The sequence below is a fragment of the Sciurus vulgaris genome, assembly GCF_902686455.1.
Source record: "Sciurus vulgaris genome assembly, chromosome: 10".
Classification (NCBI taxonomy): domain Eukaryota; kingdom Metazoa; phylum Chordata; class Mammalia; order Rodentia; family Sciuridae; genus Sciurus; species Sciurus vulgaris.
In genome coordinates this window covers 64340383-64367412 of record NC_136470.1, presented here as the reverse complement: position 1 = coordinate 64367412, position 27030 = coordinate 64340383, and the positions used below count along the sequence as shown (strand labels likewise).

General features: G+C 37.7%; 2 protein-coding genes and 1 pseudogene across 3 annotated transcripts in view; 2 read left to right on the top strand and 1 right to left on the bottom strand.

Moving 5' to 3' along the window:
• Window positions 1-328: 328 nt before the first annotated feature.
• QTRT2 (queuine tRNA-ribosyltransferase accessory subunit 2) lies at window positions 329-22697 on the bottom strand. The gene is made up of 10 exons (XM_079155420.1): window positions 22562-22697; window positions 19029-19083; window positions 17839-18059; window positions 17012-17067; window positions 15263-15339; window positions 13457-13669; window positions 8655-8854; window positions 5861-6012; window positions 4094-4211; window positions 329-2482 (listed from the first exon to the last, which is right to left on the bottom strand). The coding sequence occupies exons 3-10, from the start codon at window positions 18036-18038 to the stop codon at window positions 2251-2253; spliced, it is 1248 nt and encodes a 415-aa protein (XP_079011546.1). The 5' UTR covers window positions 18039-18059; window positions 19029-19083; window positions 22562-22697; the 3' UTR covers window positions 329-2250.
• Window positions 20732-23193, top strand: LOC306637637 (vesicle-associated membrane protein-associated protein A-like; annotated as a pseudogene). The gene is made up of 2 exons: window positions 20732-20814; window positions 22237-23193. The product of its transcript is annotated as a vesicle-associated membrane protein-associated protein A-like (transcript).
• Window positions 23194-26443: 3250 nt separating this feature from the next.
• Window positions 26444-27030, top strand: part of CCDC191 (coiled-coil domain containing 191) — a 98922-nt gene continuing 98335 nt past the window's right edge. The window contains 1 exon segment of the mRNA XM_079155418.1: window positions 26444-26593. Coding sequence (XP_079011544.1) covers window positions 26504-26593 — 90 coding nt within the window. The 5' untranslated portion in view covers window positions 26444-26503.

Below are 27030 nucleotides of genomic sequence, written 5' to 3'. Positions count from 1 at the left end.
TAAAGAGACAGATAAGGGAATCTTTAAAACGCATACCACTGAACTCTTCTTTGGATTCTGTATTTAGCATGCAAGTTCTTAAAACAATGAATACAGATGGAATAAATAGAGAAAAAATATTTTTCCAATGAGAAATCTCTAGAACATTTCTGGTGCCATGGAAATTTAATATTTCGTTTTAATAAACTACCACTTACAGAAAGCAATACACAGCGAATTTTTTAATTAAAAATGTTTATTAGCTATTGCCTTTAATAGATTTACTACATTAAAGGAAAGAAATATTTTTTGAAATGTGTTAATAAGAAAAAGATCCAGGAAACTGAACAATGTTGAACAGAATTTTCAGTATTTTGGACATAAATAAAACTCATAACTTTTACATGAACTCTGGGATATTTACTGATAATCCTTCAACAATGGTCTTGGCATTGAACAAGAAATATGAACACATAAATAAGACAATCAGATCCTTGAGAACAGAAACTCTGTCGTCTGTAAGTGTCCTTTGCCACTCACAGAGGAGAAGTTATACTACTAAAGAGAAAAACATATAGATGGACTCCCAACACATAAAAATACAAGAACACATAATAACTAGAAATAATGTTCCGTAATGCCCATTAAAATTTAAAAACCAGGAAAACATAAGAGGGCAAAACAAATGCATTGGTTATGCCTACCAAAAAACCTTTTTGGTTTTGTTATTGTTATTTTACAAAAATGACTATATACATGTATTTGTATTTTTTACAAAAATTGACAGATATAGAAAGCACAAAGTAAAATAAAAATAACCAGTCATATCCTCAACAAAAATATCAATCCTCTTCTGATAAGAGCAGAACAAAATCATACAATCAGAGAGGACCTAGGAAGGACACCCCCCAGCCTCAGGATCTGCTGATGCTAATTCACCAACCACTTTAAAACTGACAGGCCATACTTCAATTTAGTGCTAAATATCTATTCTATTGCTTGTCTCCTGGTACTGTTGCATTTTTAAAATCAGGTCAAGTGGTTAATAAGCAAGGATGACAGTATGTTTAGTACTGATTCAATACTTTCTGTTTCCCAGGAAAAAAAATGTTTTCTTGGGCATCATGTATGTGAGGCAAGTGCTCTAACCCTGAGCTATATTCCCAGCTTATTTATTTTTTTTTATTTTTTACTTTTAATTTTAAACCAGGGTCGTGCTAAGTTGCCCAGGCTGGTCTCTAACTTGGAATCTTCCTGCTTTCAGTCTTCTGAGTAGCTGGGATTACAGGTGTGCACCATCATGCCTGGTTGTTCCTCAAATTTTAAAGCTAGCAAAATCTTAGAAGCTCATATAATCCTATCCAGTACACCTATCCCTGTTTATCCATGGGGTAACAGGCACGGAGAGCTAAGTGGTTTTCCCAGCCAATGCACTAAGTAGAACTAAAACTGATCTTCTAATGCCCATCAGGTTTATCCAAGGGGACAAAATGGAAATGAATCTCCACAAGTGACAGGGCTATAGTTATTTCAAGGTTACAATGTTTATGAGTGGAGCACAGTGGATCTGTATGACCAGTCAAAAGCAGTTAGGTAAACTTTTGGATTCTAACAGGCAAGAACACTGGCTCTAGGAAAACAAATAGACCCACTAGCCAAATGAAGGAGAATGACCTGGGTCAATGATCATAGGAGCACTGTTTGAACCTCATGTTCCAGGGGAGAGGCAAGCATGGTTAAGTCACAAGAGCCCTTTCGCAATGACTGTACTGCCATGGCAGCATGGAAGGCAAAACTATCCAAAAGAGCTCCCAGACTCTGAGGATCAAAATTAAGAAAACCACAGAATTGGCCAGATTTCTTCCCCAGTCAACAGGCATGTGTCCACAGAGGTTATGCTAATCATGCAGAGTCATCTCCCCTTGGGTCTCAATTCATCTCAGTGTTTCCTAGAATCTCATTCTCCTCTTCAAGGGTGTCTTCTCACCTCTAGTTTTTGTCTTTGGCTAAATGAATCTCTATCTACTAATAGAATTGGCCTAGAAACTTTAAAGATCATGGTTCAATCCTTTTGGATCAATCTATGCCATTTAAGTCTTTAGAAGACATCTTTTCACCCTCATGTGGGCAGTCTGGGACAGACATTCTTTATTTTGATAGATTTTATTCCAATTTTAAATGCTTCAAGCTAAGATTGTTTCTTCTTTTCTTCTTCCCATGTTATAACAGTGGTATAAGCTCAATGCAGAGGCAGATTTGTATTGCCAGTTCTTAACATGCTTGCCTGCTGATGAGCTCTTTCAGCTGTGCCAGTCTGTCACTTTTTAGTGCTTCCCGGATGGATTGGAAAAATCCAAAGTAGTGTTCGAAATTGTGCATCATAAGCAGGACCCCAGCTAGAAGCTCATTGGTCACTAGCAGATGGTGGATGTATGCACGGGTGTGATTTTTACAGCAGTAACAGGAACACCCTCTCACCAGTGGGTTAAAGTCCTCCTGATACCTGCAAAAGGAAGCCACAGTGACATTCCAGAAGGTGAAGAATATAAGAAAGCCACAACCTAGGCTATCTGTTTTATTGGTGAAGTTATCAGTGGTTAATAACATCCCTGGCAAATGTTTAGTGCAAGGCACCTCCATAAGATGGCAATGTAGATGAAAGTTTACAAAGAATACAACCAATCAGGGAGACTCAGGAGTGTTCCTCTAATGGATGCAATCTTCAAGTCTGGTGGTTAAAAAATCCACATGGTCACTCATTCATGCTGAGCACTGAAAAGGCATATAAGGTTAAGAAATGCTGGTCTGGAGAATGACACGTCTTTCCCACTTGCCATCAGAAGACATGGTACAGCCTTCTATTTCCACGGCCTGGTGTAGTTTGCAAAGCACTTTCACATACACTGTCTTACTTAATCTGCAATTACTTTTTGAGATAGCTGTTTGTATTGTCATTCTACAGATGAAGACTACTATGGGGGTTTAGAGGGCTCTGGGCCTACCCAGAGTGAGTTCTGGCTCCACAACTCACTTGGGAAGTCACTTAACATCCATCTGTGCCTTTGTGTCTCATCCATGAACCAAGGGTACTCCACCACCCTGAGTTGTTGAGAGGATTAAATGAGTTAAGAGAGCAAAAGGGCTTGGACCCTGCTGGGCACATACTAAGTACTATACAGGTTTACCTTTTATCAGTTATTAAAGGAAGGTAAATGACTTGACTAAAACTGTAGTTAAGAGCAGTGCTAGAATTTGTCTCTGAGTCCCCAAAACTTCAAACCTAGCATTGATAATAAGCATACTACAATTTTTAATCACATAAAGGGAATTTTAGAGTACTATAACCATTTGTATTTTAAAATACAGAAATATTTTAAAAACAGAAATTAATCTCCTTGGCTATTTTTTAAAAAGTTAAATTACATAGATTTTTACCATTTCAGACCCACATCAAGAAGCCCCAACAAAATATAAATAGAAACTAGGATTTTCATGTTCTTTCATAAATTCTCAAGTCTTTACTATTACTAGACTGATATAAGTAAGTCAGAACTTCTAGAATGTCCCTTCACAGAAACAACAAATCCCCACCCCAAAGAGAATGCACTGAACACTACTCCCTGGTACTGTGGATTATCACTTTGGGCCAAATGTGGAGTTACAATATATCTTAGTTCATTCTTCATTGAGACAAATGTTTTACTTAAGATTTACAACCTGTACATAAGCAAGACAACTTAAGTTCCTTACAAGTTATAAACTTTGTTATATTTTATCTTAAAATACTATTTCACTCCATCATTACTTAAAGTACTTGGAGGGAATAAAAGACCCCAAACACATGGATTCGGTCTAATATTTCTGACAGCTTTTCTAAAGCAATTGTTATCTAGCCTCAATTTTTTGATAAGACAAAGTACACAAATTCATCTGCAAAAAAACAAAAAAAAACAAAAACAAAACAAAAAATCCTGGAACCAAATTTGAAAAGGCCTAAGTAATATCCAACTATAAATATTTTATGAAGCCATAAACTGAAAATGGAACAGTTACATAAACTTTTAAAACAGACTAAAATTAAAAAGTCAGAATTCAAACTTCAAAAAATTTTTACCTTTTTTCCTTCAGATTAATTTCAAATGATGTCACTTCTTGGTTGCAATCAGTTGTTTTAATTTTTTCAATTTGATCCACAAATTTTACTTCTTCTTGTGCCCCATTTTGTTGTAATACTAAGGAAGAAAAAAACAGAAAGTCTTGAATGAAGCTCAGATAAGGAGTAGTCACTGGAAGAATTTTATTTTAGTTATTATTTTATGCCCTTTGACCCTGTAATCACTCTTGAGGATCTATCCTAAGGAAATCACACAAGAAAAGAAAAATAGCAGTATGCTCCCAGATGATCACAGATCTAGTATCTATAATATCAAAACAATCTGAGATATTCAACAATGTCTAAGCAAATTGTGGTTACAAGTGTGTAACATATACCCTCACTAGCAAGGAATGATTTTAACTAACATTTGATGGGTATGTATGTGTTGGGGTTATTCCTTAGCCTCATCTCAATGGACATGCAAATAAATAGGGCTTTGTAACAGTCTATATTCCATGTAGATTATAGAATATTACTTGGCAAAAACTTTAATGTACAACATACTCAAACACTACACACAAATATGATTAATAACACATTAATAAAACTATTTTAGTTTCCCTAATCATGAAGGAATGTGGCTTTCTCTGGCCAAAAAGGAACTTGCTCATTCCAGAGAACTCAGGGTCAGGTTCTCTGTAGAGTTTTGCATATTCATGAAACTGAAAGACTAAGTTACCTCGGTAGTGGTGGAAGTAATTTAGTTTGTAAATGAAGTCATGAAAATGTATAAAATGTTAATGGTATGTCTATTCACATAGATTATGCTCTGGTCTATTTAAAAGGACAGTAAAATTGACCTCCTATATATAAGAACTTGATCAATCTAATTTATTTTGTTTCTAGAAGTAATCTGATTTAGATTAATAGCTAAGTTGCTTTATGAAAGTGTGACATCTTCTGAATGAAATTTCAATCACTTGCAGGAAATAAAGGGAAACTTTAAAGAAGTCTGGGACCCTATTCAAAGTTAAGGTTGGCTGTGGTTGAGGAAGGGTTCAAAGGAAAGCAGAAAAAGGAAAATGAAAAGGAAAGACCATCTCCAAAGCCAGAGAGAGATGGGCAGCCCATACTCTCCAGCCCAACTGCTTCAAGAGACCCCCAGCCACAGGCTGTGTCCGGTTCCTTCTCCACAGCCAAGTGAGTGTTAGAATCTAAATCTGCTTGCCTTGACTTCTGAATAACTAAACAATAAAAGAAAATGGCACTGCTTCAAAGCAATATTAGCAGAGGAAAACAGCTTTCTCATCTCAGTGTGTAAAAAAAAAAACCCAAAAAAGCTAAATGCAACACTAGGAGCAGAAAATGGTGAGGATCCCTGTAATTTAATTGCATGGAGTTTGCAAAAATGGTGCTTGCAAAAAAACAGACAAGAACCCTTCTGTGAAAAAACAAATTAACTTTTACCAAGCAGTTCAAAGGTTTTTCCTTTCTTAGATTTTCATCACAATTCACTCTGAATATTCTTTTTTCAGCTTGTTAACAGAAGAGGTCTTGTTTTTACTCACTACATAAATCATATCCAATATTTGATAAGTTACATGTACAGTTTTAAGTACCTAGTTTTGTGTGCCAACATGCCAGGGCATACAGATAACACACGAAGACGGAGTTTTATAAAAGACTGGCTTGACATGTACACATTTCTGACGTGTGACAGGCCAAAAATTAATAGAAAATAGAAGAAATTAAGGATAAGACAGAGATGAACTTCAGAAGACCTACATGTCTCTTCTGGATTCGGCTGGTAATCAAAGCTGAAAGTCAGGGCACATCCTCGCTCTGTCACTAGATAAGGGAAAAAACTCTCAAATAAGTCCACTCCTCTTTCGATACACTCAAGCACTTCATCCGGCCGGCTAATACCACAAATGAGCCTGTGAAAATGACAGTAAGAACAGTGACCTGAGGACAATGCCAGGAATGACATCGAGTCTTTCTAATGAACAGGGCATTAAAAGTAATAACAACAAAAGACAGCAATCAGGGTTGGAGTGGCTGGCAGCAGATAGCAACATGCGGTAGAAAGAGCTTAGGACTTTGAAGAAAGAGTGATAGGGGCTTACATCCCAGTTCTACCATTTATTTAACTGCTGTGTTACTTTGGGCAGGTTTTTAACATTTCTGAGTTTTAGTGTTTTTTGTTTTAAAAACAAGAGTAATAATATATTCCTCCACAAAAACACTGTGAGGATGAATAAGATATTTGGAAAAGCACGCGGTATAGTTCCTGACTCCAAAGAAAAGTGCAGTAATGGTTAGGTTTCTTTTCCTTTCTCAACAACCTCCCTGGTCTTGAGTAAACTATGTCTATTTTTACACAATAGAGATTTTTTTGGGGGGGTGCTGGGGATCAAACCTAGGGCCTTGTGCTTACAAGGCAAGCACTCTACTGACTGAACTATCTCCCCAGCCCCGAGATTTTTTTAAAAAGTGCAAAGCTATATGTTTTATTTCTCCCTCAAATACTTTCCTCATTTTAAGTGTTATTTTTCTTCTAATTATTTTTCATAATTGGTTCAATTAAGATATTTTATCCACCATATTTCTCATAGGTTCATTTACAAAGCAACTCTTGCTCTTAGAATTTGAACTCTGGCCACAGGATCTAAGACTCTAGTTGGTTTTTCTTTATATTTTCTCTGTGAATAGGGCACTATGGAATGAAATGGTGTTTTCTGAGGTCCTGGATACGGCATTCTGAGAGTGTTAATAATTTTCAGCCAGGTTTTGCCACTAAAACAAAATGGTAGAGATGCACTCGATCAGGCTGGCTGGCTGAAACTATTTTTTCTGTTTGTTTTTCTACTGATAGTCCCTTTTTTTCATGAACTGGAAGAGAAGAGCTTACATATTCTCTGATTTCTAAAAGAAGTTCAAAAAAAGGCTTATGTAATATTAAACAAGCAGAACCCTTAAATATATGCCAGTTTTCCTGACTACAGTTTCCTTCAAATAATGTAATGTTTTAGAACTCCTCTCCAACTGAAGCTGGCATTTCTACATGCTGATAGAAAGAAAAACAATCCCAGCTTTCAAATTCGGTAACAGACATCTGTGAGCACTTAACACAAAAAAGTCCAGAAAATGACTAGAAATACTAGTGCTGAGTTGTTATCCAAACCAGAATGAAATGAGTACAGGGGGTGCAAGGAATGCAAGAGAAAGAGGATAAACATGGGGGCAAAAGCTGGGTGAATGGTGGGAAAACCCTTTTCTGCATGGTCTTTACACAAATGTGCAAAAATTCACTGACCTGTATCTAATCATTCATGCACTTTACTGCATGTTATACCTGGCTTTTAAAAAAAGTGATAAAATGATATATACTGTATACTATTCAATAGCCCTCAAGGAGTACCAGGTAGCAGCCCATAATCAAACTTCCTATATATACGTGGGGTAGGGGAAGCATGATTATTCACACCAAGTGGAATAAAGGACTACAAAGTCTTTTTTTTATATATAAAAGATAAAATTGAATGCATCTGTCATATACAACATGTTTTGAAGTATATACACATTATGAAATTGTTAAATCTAGATAATGAATTGCATTATCTCACCTAATTATCACTTTTATGGTGAGAACACTCAACCTCCATTCTCTTTGCCTTTTTCAAGAATATAATTTATCATCATTAACTATGGTCACTAGGCTGTACAACATATCCCTCAAACTTATCCCTCTTGTGCAATTATGTATCCTTTGACCAACATCCTCCCAGCCCACCCACCCAAAAACCACCCCAGTCTCTTATAAACACTACTCTACTCTCTACTTCTATGACATAACCTTTTAGGTTCCACATATGAGTAAGATAATGCAGCAATGGTCTTTCTGTGTTTTGGCTTATTACACTTAACATAATGACCTCCAGGTTGACCTGGCTTTTTGTTTGTTTTTTCTTTTAAGAAAGAAAAAAGTAAAATTTAGGGAGTCTAAGACGATATCAGCTTGCTTTCAGAAACGGAATTTGTAGCTCTGAATCTTGCAGATCGTCTCTTCTCATGAGTACACAGTGGATCCTGCAAGTTATAGAAACATGAGAACCAATCCCACTTATGTTACCAGTTCTCCCAATTTCAGAAATGACACTACTTACTACCTATCTCAAACCTAAAAACTTATTAGTAGTCTCGTTTCATTAGGTATCCAAGATTTGTCCTTAACTTTCCTTAATTTTAAGCAGAATTTCACATGATTTTACACCTGTCCCCCAGTAGCAAGTTAGAATGAACAAAAAATAATATTTATACTTAGTACAAGAATGTGAGGAAACAGTATAACACTTGCCCTCACACTTATAAGGATCAATAAAGTAATTCACATGGCAATCATCCTGTGATCTACATTCTGAAATCAGGGCAGAAGAAACTTGATGGAAACTTCCCTCAGTGTCTGCTGAGAAAAGGACAGAAAGGACAGAATCAAAACATCAGAAGGTATACTCATATACAGACTGCCTCATATACAACTGGCCAGCACTCCTTTCCTACATCCCAGCGGAACACTAGCCTTGGTTTGTCCTCTGGGAGCTCTGCAGTGACCGACGACAGCAAGTGCAGTCTAGTCTCCAGGGTTGCTGGATTCCCATGGAAGCCATCCAGAAGGAAGCCTCCTACAGGCCGCTTGGCTGTCTCTCGTGCTGACCTCAGCCTCTCCTCCATCACGTCTCCACCTTCAATCACTCCAATGATGATACTTTTCTGAAGGACCTGAAGTAAGAAAGGACTGAATGCTCTTAACTATTTTCAGGAAGAGACTTGGTTACATGAACCTTATGTGGTCCAATGGACAGAAGAGATCACAAAAAAATTACTGCAGATGAAACATCTAAGGAGGGTGGTGTTCCCCAAGAACCTCCAGAAACACTCTGTGAAAAACATAAAATAGGTAAGAAAAGACTGAGGAAATGGGCAATCAACAGGTTTCACCATGTTCTGGCTTCAATTAAGTTAAATGAAGACTGAGCAGGTATAAAAGGAAAAGGTCAAAAGGAAGAGTTTTAAATTGTTTAAGTGACTATCTGGAATTGCTTTAGGCTACCTCCAAGTCTCTTAGTCTCTTACCTCTTAGTCTCTTAGCTATTTAGGAACTTACAAATGTTTTAATCAAAACAGTTGACTCTTCATTTGGACAAAAATATAAGAAAGAATAGACCTATCTACATCCTAGATCTGCAAGAAATTCTCTAAGGAAATGACAAACCCCATAGAAATCTAGGTAGCATATGAGTAAATGAAATTCAGAAAAATCTGAAAAATCTGAATGGCCTGTGTGCATATGGAAAGCTACTAAGTAAGCTTCACCAGTAAAAAAATGCAAAGTGAAAACAATAAGATGACTTTTTTGTCAATCACAATAACAAAAAAAGTTCATTCAAACACAAATAATGAAGTGGAGGTAAAAGTGTAAGGGATATGACACTTAAACATCCTCTCATTTCCCTTACACTTTTACTAAAAAGAGTAAAAATTAGCTCACCTTCTTAGGAGGGCAAGTAGATAACACCTATTAAGATATCAATATCTTTATCTTTGGATTCTAAAATTCCACTTTTAATGATCTGTCCTATAAATACATTCACTCATATGCATCAAGATATATTTACAAATATATTTAGAATAATGAAAAGCAACCTAAACACTCATCAATAGAGCAAAAGCTTAGACTATGATATATTCGTAACATGGCTTCCTATAAAATAACTATATAGTTATTTTAAAAAGAATGAAGTAGATATACTAATAAGTGCATGGACAGGAGTTTTAGGACCTTGGCTAACCAAAAACAAATTGCTGATCATGTAATCATATTCACATAATACAGGCGTGTGTATCTATGTTTGTTTGTTGGTTGGTTTGTTTTGGTACTGGGAATTGAACCCAGGGGTGCTTTACCACTGAGCCACATCCCCAGCCCTTTTTTATTTTTTATTTTGAGACAGTTTCTCATTAAGTTGCTGAGGTTGGCCTCAACTTGTGATCCTCCTGCTTCAGCCTTCCAAGTCACTGGAATTACAGGCATGTGTCATTGCACCAGACTCTATGTATTAATTACACATATACAACTCCAAAAAATAAGCTTTGCAAGGACATGCACATATCAATAGTGGTTCTCTGGTAAAATAAAGGGATGGGGAGGAAGTTTGAAACACTGTAAAGAAGGAATTTCACTCCTTCACTTAAGCAGGAGGGACAGAATCAAGACTATTTTGGCTCCTGCATAGAAAATAAGGGTGAATGTGGCTAAGGAAAGCATAGGAGACAATTAACTAACCTAGGGGAACACAAGATGATCTGGACTAAAGCAGAGGTAGTAGAAGGAAAAGTGTAGATAAAATTTGAAACTGTGGGACTGGGGTTGTGGCTCGGTGGTAGAGTGCTTGTCTAGCATGTGTGAGGCACTGAGTTCAATTCTCAGCACTATGTACAAATAAATAAAATAAAGGTCCATTGACAACTACAAAAATATTGAAAAAAAGAATTTGAAACTGCATCAGGAGGTAGGATTAATACAACTGAGTGAATTAGTTCTCTTAGTAGAGGATGAGAATGAATTCTAGGAAGACTACCAGCTCCTGCCTGGGAAGTCCAGGAAGATGGTGCTAAGAGCAAAGACAGGGAATAATCCTAGAAAAATAGGGGAGGCTGAGGCACAATTATTATTCTGCTTTGTTCGTTCCAAATCTGAGGTATTAGATTTCAATTCAACCACTGAAGATATGAAGCTTAAGTTATAAATATGTCTGATACAAATTAGATTGTCCAATTAGAACACTGGATATTTGGCAGATAACACTTTCCTGTTTCTGTGGCAGACATGGCTAAGAGACAACTCTTCCTATGGCACTGGGCATGGCCCCAAGCTCCATGGATGAAACCTATTTGCCATTCCTGACCTAGGAAATATATGGAGAAGAAAGAATGCCAAAAACAAATCTTGGGGAGCTTCAGTATTGAAGCGCTTTCAGAATAAGAGGATCCAGTGAATAAAAGGGAAGACATCACAGAAAGAGGAAAATATGCATGCACACATACAAAACACACAATTACACAGGGCTGCCCCTTTACATGACTAGTACAACCATGTGAAGAAGTATGGTCATATAATTTATTATCTAAAATGGAATGCAAGGAAATAATGTGAACTGATAAGGCTGCTTACAACAACAAAGATGAGGGACTTGAGGCACTGGCCTTTCTAAAAACCATCTCTATCATACTCCCTGTACTACTTGCTTGCTTGTTTGCTTGCCTGCCTTTTTTTTTCAGAATCAGGTACTGAATTCAGGGACCCTCTACCACTGAGCTATATCTCCAGCCCTTTTTATTTTTTATCTTGTGACAGGGTCCTACTAAGTTGCCCAGGCTAGCTTTGAACTTGCAATACTCCTTCCTCAGCCTTCAGAGTCACTGGGATTTACAGGCTTGTGCCACCCTACCTGGTCCCTGTCCTGCTGCTTTCTATTTATCCAAATGTTACTAGTCCAACAAAGATAATTACTGATTCAAGATAATTGATATCAAGCTAATACAACTACACAGACCTACAGCAATATCCCCATGCAGGACTCCTATTGGAGATAATCCGAGTTCTACTAAGAGTGACCAGTTTCCTTTAATATTTCATGTACATTAAGCTTATTAGTCAAATCATATTTTTATTGATAACCTCAAAATAACAATATTTTTCAAAATGTGCTTTTCCATAATTAGACCTGATTACTGCTCAGGATTACTCCACATAAATGATTTCAAATACTGAAAGTCTCTCCTCTGATCACTATCTTTTGTTCCCTCACCTCCTCTGCTCTCCAATAAATGTATTCTCTTCCAACCTCACTAACTTTGCTCTCAGGCTTTCTTATTTACTGCTACAGCTTCATCTTCCTCACCATCATAACCATTCACCATCAGCAAACATTTACTGAAGTTTACATGTGCAGGCCTTCGGCTACATAATAAAAATACAAAAAGGACATAAAAATTGAGTTTAAAGAGGTCACAGTTTAATAAAGACAAGTACATAAAAAATCATTGGAATACCACTGGGGTTATACTACAGTTATAAAATAAGGTATAGCAAAGGATGAATAGTGCTTCCCGGAAAAACCAGGAACCAGTTTCACAGAATGGTGAATGCAATGAAAAAAGCCAGTGGAAGCAGGAGTGGATTATGGCTGGAGATTTAAAAAAGAAACAGTTCAGAAGAAAGTCTGTGTATAGGTGCATCATAATAAAACAGAAAAATGACTCAAAGAATTGCAAATAATTCAGGAAAATCAGAGTGCAGGCCACATGAGAAAAGAAGATCACAATGAGTTGAAGAAGCAGGTGAAGGCCAGGTCACATCGGGTGTACATGCCATGTAAGAGTTGAAGTTGAGAGTCATTCTTCTAGGAAAGTAGACAATGGGCTAGCACTTAGGTATTACAAAGGTCTCTTAGAAAGCAAGGATGAAATTAGACTGGATAAAAAAAAAAAACACAGGCATAAAGAATAATCCAAAGTAACTGTACATAAGAGATGATGAAACCATGGCTTAAGGTGGTAAGATGAAGGGTGGAAAAGAAGTAGGTTCTAGATATATTTAGGGAGTTAGAATCAAAGGAGAGTGAGTAAAGGGATATTAAATGTGCATGAGGAAAAAGATTCTTGAGCCAGGTGTGGTAGCACATGCCTGTAATTCTAGCAGCTCAGGAGGCTAAGGCAGGAGGATCAAAAGTTCAAGGCTCGCCTGGGCAACTTAGCAAGGCCTTAAGCAACTTAGGAAGACCCTGTTTCAGAGTAAAAAATTAAAAGTGTTGGGGATGTGGCTCAGTGGTAAAGTGCCCTTGGGTTTGATCCTCATTACCAAAAAAAAAAAAAAAAAAAGTCTTGACAAGTTCCTGGGCTGAGGAACTTGAACTGAGATAAAGTACTGAGGAAGAGTGAAAGAAAGAACAAATTTGAAGAAAAGAAAAAAGGAGTTTGGTTCCCTCGGAGTTTGATGAATACAAATTAGTTTGAGTAATACAACCAAGCTACTGCCCAGTCGTTATGTAGACAAATCTTGACAATATATATAATTTTTAGAATTATTCAGCAATTAAAGAGAAGGCTACTCGGGTATGACATACATAGTGTGATGAAAAGAGAGCCTAAGATAAAATCCTAGAAAATATTAGTTCTCAGGACTCAAGGAAGAAAAATAAAAATAAGTAAAACAGACCAAGAAGTAAGGAGCAGAGAAGGAGGAGAAACAGAAAAGGTGATATCACGGAGTGAAAGGGATGTGGAGTTTCAAGAGAAGGAGGGTTGGTGGTACAGCCTTACCTTTGACTCTTCTTGTAGCCGCAGGCAGCTATCTAGGAATAGGAGGGATCGGTCCACAGATTTTCTGGCCCTCTTTGTGGAAGTTGCTTCCTCGAAAGATGCCTCTCCATCTGAGAGGCACTGGAACCAGTCTGACTGAAGGGCTTGCTGAATTGCCATGAACTTGGAAACAGTCATTTCTACTCGTCCTCCAACACCCCACACAGACACAGACTGCCATAGATCAAAACAAAGAGGAATTAGCAACAGTAAAATACAAACAAAAAGAAAGCAATAAAGTGATAAAGCATTAATTCATCACAACTTTAGGATCTAGACATGGTAGGTAAAAATTTATCTCATGGAGAGGAAAAGCAAAATTCCAAATTTCAAATGCTCTGGGGATTTTACAGCTCATAAAGAATTCTTCAATGGCAAAGCAAGCCAACTTTTGACCTAGCTCCCAAAGAGTCCTCTGTCTCACTTTTCTAGCACAATCTTCCATTGTCCCCTATCTTAGCTCTCTCACCCCAACCCCACACTTGCTATTCTGAACAAACCACAGACTTTGGTTTCTTTTCCACCTTTGATCACATTATTCCTTTTGACTGACATGGCCTTCTACTTCTTTGTCTGGAAAAATACCATGCATCCTTCAAGAAACTGAATTTAAATATCATCTAACATGTTCCCCCAAACTTTCCTGGGTTTAATGGATTACTTAATCCTCTAAGCTCTTACAGCAATTTATATTTCTTTCTTTTTCAGAAAAGAGCACTTATCACACCATTTTATATTTGTCTAGATTAGTCCACTTCATACCTTTATCCCAAAAGGATAGTCTTGAGTCCTGCACATTAATATTTAATAAGTGTTTACTGGGTTCAGGTAGATATAGAATTACATGCAAAGACATCAACCCCTTAGTCATGAGAATCACTATATCATATTCCATCTTTGGTTACTCTTTCCCCTACAGCATCTGTTCTTAGATGAGATCATCAAGGACATAAATGGAGAGGCCACAAATGGTCTTTCCAGTATGTACTAAGGTTAAGAATCCTGTTCAAATGAAGTCTCTCCTCCTGTCAAATGGGGAAGATAACTGAAGTCAAAATACTGCCTTTTGAGTTCAAATTATAAAATTTTAAAAAAGCTTAAAACAGGAGAACAATTGAAAATAGTACTCTTAGATAAATTGATACTGTTGAAATCAACAAAGCAAGTGTGGGGAAAGTGATTTCATTCATAAAGCAGTTGTACCCACTGAAGCCTCACCTGAACACTGTCCTCAGGGATCCTGCCAATGGGATAACTTCAGATTAAAACTTTTAAGGAAGTCCTTCTGATACCACTCTTCACTAGCTAAAATCTCTGGCTGTGGACCCAGCTTTTTCACATTGTTCTACCAGCAAGCAGTATTACACTGAGGTTCTACTATATAGAGTTAGACATGTGATAACACTCATCAGCAACTTTGCCCACTCTCCCTGAAGTTATTAAAACTGCAAATACAGCACAGCATCATAAGACAATTGTTTTCTCCCATCATAGCAATTTCTTTTTTGGGCACTTGTGCTTGACCTTCCCTCACCTCCAATTTTTTTGTAATAATAAAAACATTGAGGATACATTCCTCCCCTTAACTCATCCTTAGGCAGCTCTACTCTCTCTTATATTTCAGCCCAATCTCACTAAAATCATCGAAATAAACATAATATATAAAGGAATTCAACCCAGACAGAGAGAACTTCACTTCTGCAGAGATATAATAGTCTGATTTCCTGGGACAAAGTTGCAGCCGTGGAGGCTGTTCTAAGAACACACCTTATTTGTCACATAACCAGCTGGACAGGGGCTGACTGGATCGTGCAGAGAGCAGTACAACAGCGATTCTGGCATGCCTGTATAAACACAAAAAAGAATCACTGAAAGTGCTTATATCAATAATAACACAGTTCTAAGAGGGAATAGCTTCACATATGTATTGGTGGATAAGGCATCTCTAACTACAGTGAACAGTTGGTACCTGATCTTGGAATTTTAGGAGGTCTACCAACATAAATGAAAAGATTACTTTGAAATTTACTAATCTAAAAGAATGGAATGTAAAGATTCATCTAATGATGTAGTGAGCTGCTACAAAGGAAAGGTGTATCTTAGAGTATAAGATACAATAAAAAGTTTTTAGTGACATGTTGATCCTAATTTCATTTAAAGAATTTAACATCAAATATGCTCATTCCAGGAACCATCCAAAAAAAAACTGGTACTAGAAAGATCAAATGACAAAATCGAAAGGAAATCTCATTAATCATAAATCTCAGTAATAATAATCATGGTTCCCTATGGACAGAATTATAGGCATGCTGTAGGATACTAAAAATGGATCTCATTCTCAGTATGTTTTCTTTTATTGACTCAAGGTGACAGCTTCTTAGGTTCTTCAGTCAAAAAGAGTTACTTTTTTTTTTTATTCAAAAACAACAATAAGTAAATCATTAGTGTTTAAATTTCATAAGCTACCCCAAATTTCTCATAAGAAAAATAAAAGAATTCTACTCAAAAGAGAAAAAACAAAAACAAAACAAAAAAAAAAACCCAAAAACAAAGCAAGTTCTAAACCTCTGCAGTTCACCTTAATTTCCACAATTTCGATTATTACAATTATCTCCAGGAAGCTTATGATAGCTATTTTGACTTAATTACATGCCTGTACCCTTTAAAGTTGGCAATTATACCTGGCCTCAGATTTAGGAGAATGATACCACATCGACTCCTCTGATGAACCAGCAGGTTATATGCAGCTTCCTCCAGAAGCAGAAGACTGACTGATCAAAGGAAACAGGATATTCCTTCACTTACGTGAGTCCCAGATATTGGAAAATAGCTTTAGGAGAAAGTGGTCCACAGAACTGTTCTCTACCTGTCACCACTAAGCTTTTCCTCTAAATAAATGAATACATAAATCTGTACAAAAAAATTCTTACTTTTGGAACAAAAGATAGTATCATTATACCAGAATGTAGCGGTACATAAATTCTTCATCTGCTGCTTTATGAGTGTGGCTCAAGTAGGATGGGACTGCTTTAGATCTCGTGCGTGTCCCATGCAGGTTCTCATCTCTGGTCAGTACCTGTGTCTGCTTCATAACTGTCTGTCTTCCACCACTGTTCCCACTACTGACTCAGCGAATGACTGCTTTCCCTTGACCCATTTAAGATGTCCACTCATCTACTCTCTCAAGAATCCTTTCTTTCTTCTGACAACCTTCCATATGTCCTCAGAGCAGGTTATGTGCTCCTTCCTCTGGGGTTATCATAATATACGTACGTATTCCTAATCCTACAAAGCAGTCACCATATTCTCACTAAAATTACCTGTTTATCTCAGCTAGGATCTGAGTTCCATGAGAGCAGCAACTGTTTCCTAAACAACTCTGAATCTCTAATGGCTGGTTCTTAGGTCTGAAGATGTTTATTAGAATAAAGAATAAATAAATGTATGAATGAACTATCAATAAGTCAACAGCACCTGCAAACTCCAAATTAATATAAAACACAACTTAATTTTTACCTATAAAGTTTCCAATTCCTTTCTTATATTCTGCCAAGACGTCATGATGTTCTGCCCTGTAAGTAAAACAGAAAAATACATAATAACGAATCATTCTATGGATACTGAATAACAACTAAAGTCCTTTTCTCACCCAAATAAGCTATGACATGACCTTAAATATAGTCTTGAACAATAATGCACATCATTATTCAAGAGTCCCTACTAACTAAGCTAGCTAGGTTCATTACTCAAAATCAAAGCCTTCAATTTATAAATGGTTCTGTGAGAAGATAAATTGCCAAAGATCAGATGCTTCAGAATACTTGAATTTTCTTCTTTCTCTTGCCCCTTCAAAGTCACAACTAATATCACAATACTATAGAATCCCTTGATCATATAGTAGGCTCGTCAAGTAAGTACAAAGTTGCTTTATGTACTACACGAGTCATTTAACTCCAGTAGTTCCATTTTCGTAAAGTAGTACTAGCAAGTGCTAAGGCAGAAAAATATTGAAGCTGAATAACTAGGAGTCTGGTGCATGATGACAGCCCCTGAATTCCAAGTTTAGCTCTTAGAGAGCACTTCCTGCCCCACTCCCACAAGAAGCAGTAGCAATGAGAGCAGAGAAGGATTGTAAGTTTGGAGAAAAAGCAGCACAACTAATCCATAGGGTTGATCTACAGTTCCAGATCAGAGCCAAATGATGTATACCGATACCTCTTCTCTGATTTTAATATTATAAATCTATGAATACATATGAACAAAAGAAATCTTTCTCTTTCTTACATCTAATTAAGGTAACTACACTGCTGCCAGAGTTTTGAATGACGAGGTCCAACACTTACAGGGATGACAGTGTAAGCTGAGCCATGGCAGGAATCCCATGGATATTATGCAGTGTGTGATGAGTCAGGTGTGGGGCAGAGCCAGTCTTGGTGTACAAAAGGCAGCCTGGAATGTCCATGGTGCGGTCCCCTGTTTTGCCTAAGTTTTGTATTTTTCCTAGACGACAGCCATTAACTACCTTGGTAAGATTCAGCTTCATCCTTAAGGATTACTTCACGTCCTGCAAGAAAAAAATATTAAATTTACAAGGTTCACAACACTGCAGAAAAATGAATGATAGCATATTTATTATTACTTCTAGTCTATTTTTTTTTTTTTTTTTTTTTTTTTGCAGGGGGCAGGGTGCAGATATTAGGAATAAGAAAATAAAAAAAGACACAGAGAGACTCAGATCCCTTCCCCAAGGTCTCAGAGCAATGTGATGACATCAACCACTTTTAAATTTAGCCATGGAATTTTAGTCAGAGTTGATGAAAATTAAACAAATGGAGGATGGAAGTAAAAGGAATAATCATGAAAAGAATGCCAAGAAGTCAAGGTACACTCTTAGCCTTAAAAATGCATATATAGAAGGGTCCCAATGCTTAGGCCATACTGACTGCTGATATGAACCATTTTTTTCTTCTTTTAATTTGAAAGAATACTAAACAACATAGCAATTTTCCCTAAAAATGTTGTTCAGTAACAAAAGCAGATTCCAAGACAGAATACTGATATGAATACAAATCAAAGAAGATACATTGAAATTAAGAGATTATATCTAAAGTGGGATTATATTTCAATTTTTTCTCTGTATCTAAACACAGGTGAGAAAATACATGGAGTTAAGTATATATATAATCCATAAGTAATTTTTCATTACCTTTGTGACTGGGAAAGAAAAATATAGATATCTAACTTTCATAGATACAATGGGGAAAGAAAACAAAACAATTTATTGGAAGCTGCTAAACAATTAGTATTTGGTGTGGTAAAATCCTGGGTCCTACTTTTAAAATGTAATTCAGAATCTGATAAGCAGATATGTCAGACCATTTGCAAAATGTCATTGGACATATCAACATTTTATAAGTACTTTAGTACATTGCTACAGCAAGTACCCTTATCCTACCCTTAGCAATTCTTCCCAACTGGACCAGGTCAAGCTTTATCAGTAGATAAATTATTACAGCTATCTAGAAACACCAACTTTAGGTCTTGTACTCTTAAAAAATTGTTCTGGATGTCACCCATTATTTAAGATGCTATAAAACAAACAAGCATTATTTATTATTAGTTAATGATATTTAGGAAAGCAAACATTACTTTTTAGGAGACAAATTCTTAAAATTTAAATAAGACAACAATTATAGTTATTAGGCTCTGAGACTTGAGAATAACTATTTTCTGTATGATCCAATAAGAAATGTCATGTTAAACATAAGATAGTTGAGGAAAGTTTGGTCGATTTTCTCTGACTACACATCATTCTTTCAAGTTATCACAAAAGTAAAGACAGAAAAATTACTGTCATTGGAACCCACAGAACTGGAGACTGTTAAATAGAAAAAGTTAAGTTTTAACAACAGAATAAAAAAGTTTGTTTTTTGCTTTTGTTTGCTTAGTTTTTGTGGTACCAGGGAATTGAACCCTGAGCATTCTACCACTAAGCTACATCATGAACCGTTTTTAGTTTTCATTTTGTGAGGGTTTTGCTATGTTGCTGAGGCTGGCTTCAAACTTGCCTTGACCTCCCCAATAGCTAGGATTACAGGTGTGCACTACCATGTGTGAAGAAGGCCATCCTGCCCCCCACTCCCAAAGTTGATATACATTAAATCTGTTAAGAGAAGAAAATTTGTCCCCCAGAATTACAAAAATATAATTACAGGCTAATAAGAACACAATCTAAAAAATACAAGAATCATATTGCTTATGAGCTAATACTCATTTCATGTATTAAAATATATAAATATATATATTTATAATATATAAATATATATATTTATAAAATATATTTATATATTTTAAACCAACAGAGCCCTGAAGTCATTCTGTAGCAAAATTAAAGACAGTATTTTGCAACTTAAGTAAGCTGTGGAGAATTCAAGCAGGGAAAAATAAAAAGATAAATAAAAATGCAATTGATCCCAACAGCTCGGGAGGCTGAGGCAGGAGGATCACAAGTTGAAAGTCAATCTCAGCAACTTAGCAAGACCCTAAGTAACTCACTGAGATCCTGTCTCTAAATAAAATACAAAAAGTGTATTTTTGTATTTTATTTACACTCAGTGGTTGAGCGTCCCTGGGTTCAAGGACTGGTACAAAAAAAAGAAATGCACTTCAGCCAGGTGTGGAGGCATGACTTGGAGACTGAGGCAGGAGGATTGGAAGTTTCAGGCTAGCCTGGGCAATTTCACAAGACCCTGTCTCAAAACAAAAGACTAATAGGGCTGGGGTGTAACTCAGTGGTAGAGCACTTGCCTAAAATACACAAAGCTCTGGGTTCAATGCCCAGCACCAGCATAAAAAAATAACCTAAATAGTTTATAGAGTTCCACCATTGCTTCCAGAGACCCCAAAGCTGGGGACACCTCATAACCACCATCACTCCTTCTGTCATCCCATGATAGGGAATCTAAGGCTCAGCAAGATTAATTGGGAACTGACCTAGAACACAGGTCTTCTTCAAGGAGGTATGTGCTCTTCACATGCCTTTTGAGTAAGAGTGAATCTAACATGCTACAAGATGCAGTCTGATTTAAAAAAAAAAAAAAAGACCATCCTGCACTCAAAGAAAAAGATGATTTTTCAAATTGTATGTGAAATCTGTGAAACATCTTTCCACCCCAAGAATATACTATAAAGTCGTAAGGAGAAAGTAGCTCTCAAGCTCTGATCTGTGCCAACAGAATGGCACATATGATCAAAGAATGGCTGCCTGCTGTTTCCTCAAAGGCCTCAAAGGCTTGCACTGCTCAGAAAGCTGGCCACTGGTCAGGGATCTGACCTTCTGCCTAGAAAGCTCTAAGTCTGATCTTGTCTACACTCAGCACAGATCCGTCATTTAGGGACTGGCTCAAACAAACCAACTAAACAACAAAATCAGATTATTTACTCTGGAAAGGAAAATGGGTCAGTCAGTGCATTCTTGCCCTACAGAATGCCATTTGGGAACTCAAATATAACACTGTGTGCACAAAGAATCAGAATAAGAAGCATAAGTAACAACTACATACATAAAGGCAACTAAAAGGAAATGCAGTTTCTCTTAATATAACCAAACAGATTCTCCGAGTTGGACACAGGATCCCTTCAAGAGTGTTAAGATAGACCTAGAAGTCCTGACTGGTAGCTTCCAAGACCCACCTTTCTTTTGGGAACCTTTTAGTTTTTTCCTTGTCTGAGGAAGAATGAATATGTTCTAGAAGCCTCCATCATTTAACAGAAGAGTCTCAATGTAACTAAACATCCACTCACTCCTGAAGGCCTTTTCTCACATTTCTCCTTCCCACTTTCCTCAACTGAAGACATAGTTCCTTTCATCCTTAACCCACAGTCTGTCATTATAGAGCCTCAGTAGCTCTAGCTACAACTCTTAGAATTGTTTACCACAATTCTTTGATGCAGAGAGGGGCTCTCATGTAATAAAATGTTTGAATCTCAAAAGTTTAAGCCCCATAACTTTAAAGATCACATTAAAAAAATTTCAGCTTAGTGTACTGAACCCAGTAGGTCAGTTAGAGAGAAACACATGTGGTTCTTTTTATAGTGCAAGACTTTGATGCTGTGTACTCACATTCTGCTGTTTGAGGCTTCTTAAAAGTACCTCCCTAATCATGTTTATTTGAAATGTTGCTGAAGGAAAAAATTAGCAGGGAAAAGCAGAAGAGTGGGTTTAAGAAAAAGTGTTGTAATGGATAAACTGCTACTGTCAAGGACTCTGTGAGGAGGGATGTGAACATAAAAAATGTGACAGGGCTAGGGGTGTAATTCAGCAGTAGAGTGCTTGACTAGCATGTACAAAGCCTTGGTTCAATCCTCAGCACTGCAAGAACAAAGAAGGAAAGAGAAAAAGAAATCTGAAGACAGCAACAGGGAACACACTTCAACTGGCAATCAACATTCGAAAATATATAAATGGGATTTTTGTCCAGAGTTAAACAAACCCTTTCTTTCCTCATTCACTGTTCGATGTATGTAAATGTTTTTATAATTGCACTTCTTTTTCTCAAGTTTTATTATGAAGTAATGTACATAATATAGACACATACACATATTAAGTACATATTTTTGAAAACATGCTTTGGGAGTGATATAATCACAATCCCAAGCAAAGGTTAAGAAACATCATGGGTGTGCGTGGCCCCGGCGGCTGGCGTGGGGTTGAGTCAGTTGTGAGACCGGAGCTACAACAGGGCCACAAGCGTTGAGGCCCAGGTCCCCGGAGCTGGCCCTATCCTAGCATGGTCGAGCAGCACCGTAGTCCCGCCCAGTAGCACACCATGGCTCTGCAATGCCTCCAATGGTGTCCACCTCCAAGCTTATGCAAGCAGATCCCAGTCCTCGACCCACCCACAGACCTCAAATTCAAAGGGTCTTGTTAAGTTGCCCAAGTTGGCCTTGAATTTGGGATCCTCCTACCTCAGCATCCCCAGCTGCTGGAATCAAAGGCCTGCACTACATTTACTCTTTAATAGAATCTGTTTAATAGGCCCCTTCACAGATGTAGTCACTACAAACCTTAAACTGCAAAATCTGTAAGACAGGAAGGTGTGTTTCAAAGTGAAGACTGTAGCACCTTGGCAGTGCTGTTTGCGGCCCAACAGTGGGATCATCGACCCAGGGTCCACCGTGACCTTTTCAGTGATGCTGCAGCCCTTTGACTATAATCCCAACGAAAAGAGTAAATACAAGTGCATCGTGCAGACGATTTTTGCTCCACCAAACACTTCAGATAGGAAGCTGTGTGGAAAGAGGTACAACTCAATGAATTGCTGGATTCTAAATTGAGATATGTTTTTGAAATGCCAAGTGAAAATGGTAAATTGAATGATATGAAACCTAGCAAAGCTGCTTCACTGAAGGCATCTAAGCAAGATGGACCCATGCCTAAACCCCATAGTGTTTCACTCAATGATACTGAAATAAGGAAACTCATGGAAGAGTGTAAAAGACTTCAGGGAGAGATGATGAAGCTGTCAGAAGAAAATCCACACCTGACGGATGAAGGCTTAAGGCTCAGGAAGGTAGCATACATGGATAAACCCAGATCCTCCTCTATTGCGTCCTTCAGAAGTAACTTCACCAGTCCTCTTCCTTCACTTCTTGTTGTGATTATAGCCATTTTCATTGGATTCTTTCTAGGGAAATAATCTTGTAGAGCGAAGCATGTGGAGTGCCTGTTTTTTTGTTTTTTTTTTTTTCTCTTGACCAGAAAAAAGATTCGTTTACCTACCATTTCATTGGTAGCATGGCCTGCAGTTACCATTTTTTTGTGTGTACAGTGTCATAGAGGCTTTGCCTTTAATGATCTCGTACGTTAGAAACACAATAAAAACAAACTGTTCGGCTACTGGACAGACTGTACATTACCAGATCATCACCTGAAGATGTCAGTTGCACATTCAGTCCTTTATGAAATTCATAAATAAAGAATTGTTCTTTCTTTGTGGCTTTAATAAGAGTTCAAGAATTGTTCTGAGTTTTGTAAATGTTATTTTAATAATCCCTTTAAATTTTATCTGTTGCTGTTGCCTCTTGAAACATGATTTGTTTAGATTGCTATTCCCACTCATTCAGAGGTGTGATGTGGGAGGTGGTGCCTCTTAGTGTAAATTTCCCTCTACCTTGCTAATATCATGGCAGAACTCTTCTTACCCTTCGTGAGGCAGTTGTTTTCTCATCCTTACAATCCTGTCCCATGGTATTTAACATTAAAAAAAAAAAATTGTTAACAGATTGTTGTTTGATAGAGAGAGAAAGAGAGAGAGAGAGAGAGAGAGAGAGAGAGAGAGAGAAGAAACAGACCATGGTCTCCAAATATCAACCAACTTTTATTTGCTTTTATTATTATCCCTTCCCTTTTCACTTGCTGTGGGTACCTTATATTTCTGGGGTTGTGCTTTCTACTTCACTTATACAGATGAAGTCCCCTGAAAAGTCTTAAGGAAGACCATTAGAATATTAGGACAAATGACAGGCTATCCAAGGATCTGTATCTTTATAAGGACCAACAAAGATTTTTCTGCACTTCTGGCAACTTTGTACCTATCCTAACACCTCCAGACTACCCTACCTTTCAGGTGTCAAGAAAGAAGTAATTTTAAATTATTTCTTCAATTTCTACATGCTGTCATGAAAAGACTTCCAAAACTTACTAAGGGAATAGAGCAAACATAGGTGATTGCATGTTTTTGTGGAAGGAAAATAAACATTTATAAGTACACATTCATATCTCCCCTAACTCCCTCAGATTCTATAATAAGTACATATACATAGAAAAAAGTCTGAAGGGCTTCTAAACAATATGATGCACTGAGCTGACAAAAAAAAAAAAATCACATAGAAATGATGGAGAAAATAGTAACAGAAGATGAGAAGACTATTTGGAGGGAAAGTGATCTAAAATTCTTACACCATGTGGTAGGTGGAGAGAGACACTGGATTTAACAAATTTGTTAAGCATGTGTGTTAAAAATTTAGAATTAGTCATTAAAAATGAATGATAACACATAATTTTCAAACCTGCTGGGGAGGATGAAGAAAAATAAAGGAAATAAGTAATCTAATGAAGGACAAGAAAGAGAGGCCAAATAAAGCCCATGGAAAATACAAATTAAGATGTAGTGCAGAAGTCCAATAGAGTTATACTAATTTCATTCATGGAAAGGTATAATAACAACAGTAGTAACTAACATCTATTGGGTATTTAGTATGTATGTTCTTTATATATGAACTCATCAATCCTTACACCAAGAATTAATAGATGCTATTAATATTTGCATTTTACCAATTAGAAAAATGAGACTGATAAAGTCACCAGGGATAAGTGGCAGATCTATTACTTATATTGTAAAGTTCAGTTTTAGGGGTTATACTTTAATAGGCTGGTAGTTGCTTAGAGGTTCTTTCTTGTCCATAACCACAGGCAATGTTTATATATTAACTGTAATATTAAGATAAAATTTTTATGTTCATATTTTCCATTGCTGGTGTTATTATTGCTGTTCTTCTCAATTCTCTCTCCTCTGCCTCTAATCCATCTTCCCAGCCTCTACAACCTTTCTCCATACTCATTCAAACATTTAAACATACTTGTATATGAGAGGGAATTAGCTTTTACAAAAATAGAAACATACTATACTATATACACTTCTCTGCAATTTGCTTTTCTCACAGGAACACACAACGGATCATCCCCTCACCCCCAACACACACACACACACACAGAGAGAGAGAGAGAGAGAGAGAGAGAGAGAGAGAGAGAGAGAGAGAGAGAGAAACTACTAAATTAAAAAGAGAGAGAGAACTAAAAGAACTACTTCCTGATATTGCATAGTTTAATGTGACAGTTTATTCAACCATCCCCTTCCTGTTGGGTGCGAAAGTTACAGGGCAGATCATGGAAGCGCTGCAAACTCTGAAGGCACGGTTTCCCCGACCTCATTTTCAGCAATTTCAAGTGAATTTTACATTTCCTGGCAGAATGCTTTTCACACATTGATCTTTAATCATTACAACATTCCAATGGTTTAGGTACTATCGTCCCCATTTTGCCAATGAGAAAACGTAAGATCTGAAAGGAATTAAGTAAGTTGCCTAAGGTCATAAAACCAACAAGTAGCTGAATCCATAGCTCCAGCTCTAAATCTCTACTCTGACTTACAAGTTCAGTTATCACTAAGTGGACAGTTCCCGACAACATCTAGGTTCAGACAATAAGTCTGTACTTATCTTCGTCCCATGGGTTTTCTCCAGGGCCCCAGACCTCGCCAAGAGCCTAGCTCAGATTCGAGAGTACCCCACCTTCCTTGATACCTTGGGTTGTGGATAAAAAATAATAATAATAAAAAAATCCGTCTGGAAACTTGACCCAGAGACGGGTCAAAAGGAGGCCCTCTGCTCTCAGAGATGTCAGCACGCTCACACGATTTGTGAGAAGTCGAATTCTGAGATGCCTAGTTCCACCTGGGGACCCAGTAAAAGTAAGACGAGACATGGTGGGAGTAGTTACCATTACTGCAACAGAACGAGACTCATTATTCCCCAGCAATCACACACTAGGAGGGAAGAAGGACACTTACCTAAAAAACTCTTGGGGCCTTCAAAATGCTCAAAGATCCCCAAAGTTCGCTACCCCACGTGTCCGGCTTGCAGAATTCTCGGCCCCCTAAACTTCCGCCTCCGATGTAGAGCCAATCAAGGAACATTGCGTCATCACCAGGCGCCAGAAAGAGGTAAAGGCCTTACCAAAGACACCCCACGGGACTGTCGCTGTTGCTATGGTAACGGAGAGAACGCGCTCCACCCGCGCAAAGCCTCCTGGGAGTGGTGGTTCGATGGTGTCCGCACTTGCTTTTCTTCATACGGGGAGGAACTACAATTCCCAGGGCGACCCGGAAGCTGCCTCGGCAGAGGAGCGGTTGTTGCGGCGTTGGCCGAGGTCCGGGCCTGAACCTGAAAATGCTGCTGGCGACCCAGGAAAAGTCCACCTCAAAGAAGAGGATGGGGCTGAATCGCTGGAAACAGTTCACAAGGAAGCCGAATCCCAAGGTGATACCAGTCGGGAGCCTTGTGGGGGTTAGGGATTGCCCAAGACGCTGCCCAGTCCCGCAACAGCCGCTATCCTTCCTGTGCTTCCTCCGACTTCCCCCAGGGGCAGCCTTACCTGGCCTTGACTGTCTTGGAGTCGACATTGCCTTAGTGAAGTGAGTCTAGGAGCTTCATGGTCTGGGTATCTCAGGGCTTTGGTGGACAGCATCATGGAACAACTGTTCCCATCTAATGTTCTTCTCAAACCGAGAAGTCTGCTAGTGCCCATCGGGGTGAAGGGAGTTCACGACCTCGGCCCCACCTTACCCCTGGCACCAATTTCAGGAAACTTCCCGCATATTTCCTTTCTTTTCTTTCCTTCCTTCTTTTCCATCCTTCCCTTCCTTTACAAATCTGCAGCAACTGATCTTTATTGAAAGGGAGCATCACATTAAATG

What these genes read in the sequence shown, in the direction of transcription:
- QTRT2 (XM_079155420.1), bottom strand. Translation starts at nt 18,038, where the DNA reads ATGAAGCTGAATCTTACCAAGGTAGTTAATGGCTGTCGTCTAGGAAAA. An exon ending in CAGCTTACACTGTCATCCCT is followed by an intron (nt 17,068 to 17,838) that starts GTAAGTGTTGGA and finishes TTTTACTTACAG; the next exon opens with GGCAGAACATCATGACGTCT. An exon ending in AGGAATTGGAAACTTTATAG is followed by an intron (nt 15,340 to 17,011) that starts GTAAAAATTAAG and finishes GTGTTTATACAG; the next exon opens with GCATGCCAGAATCGCTGTTG.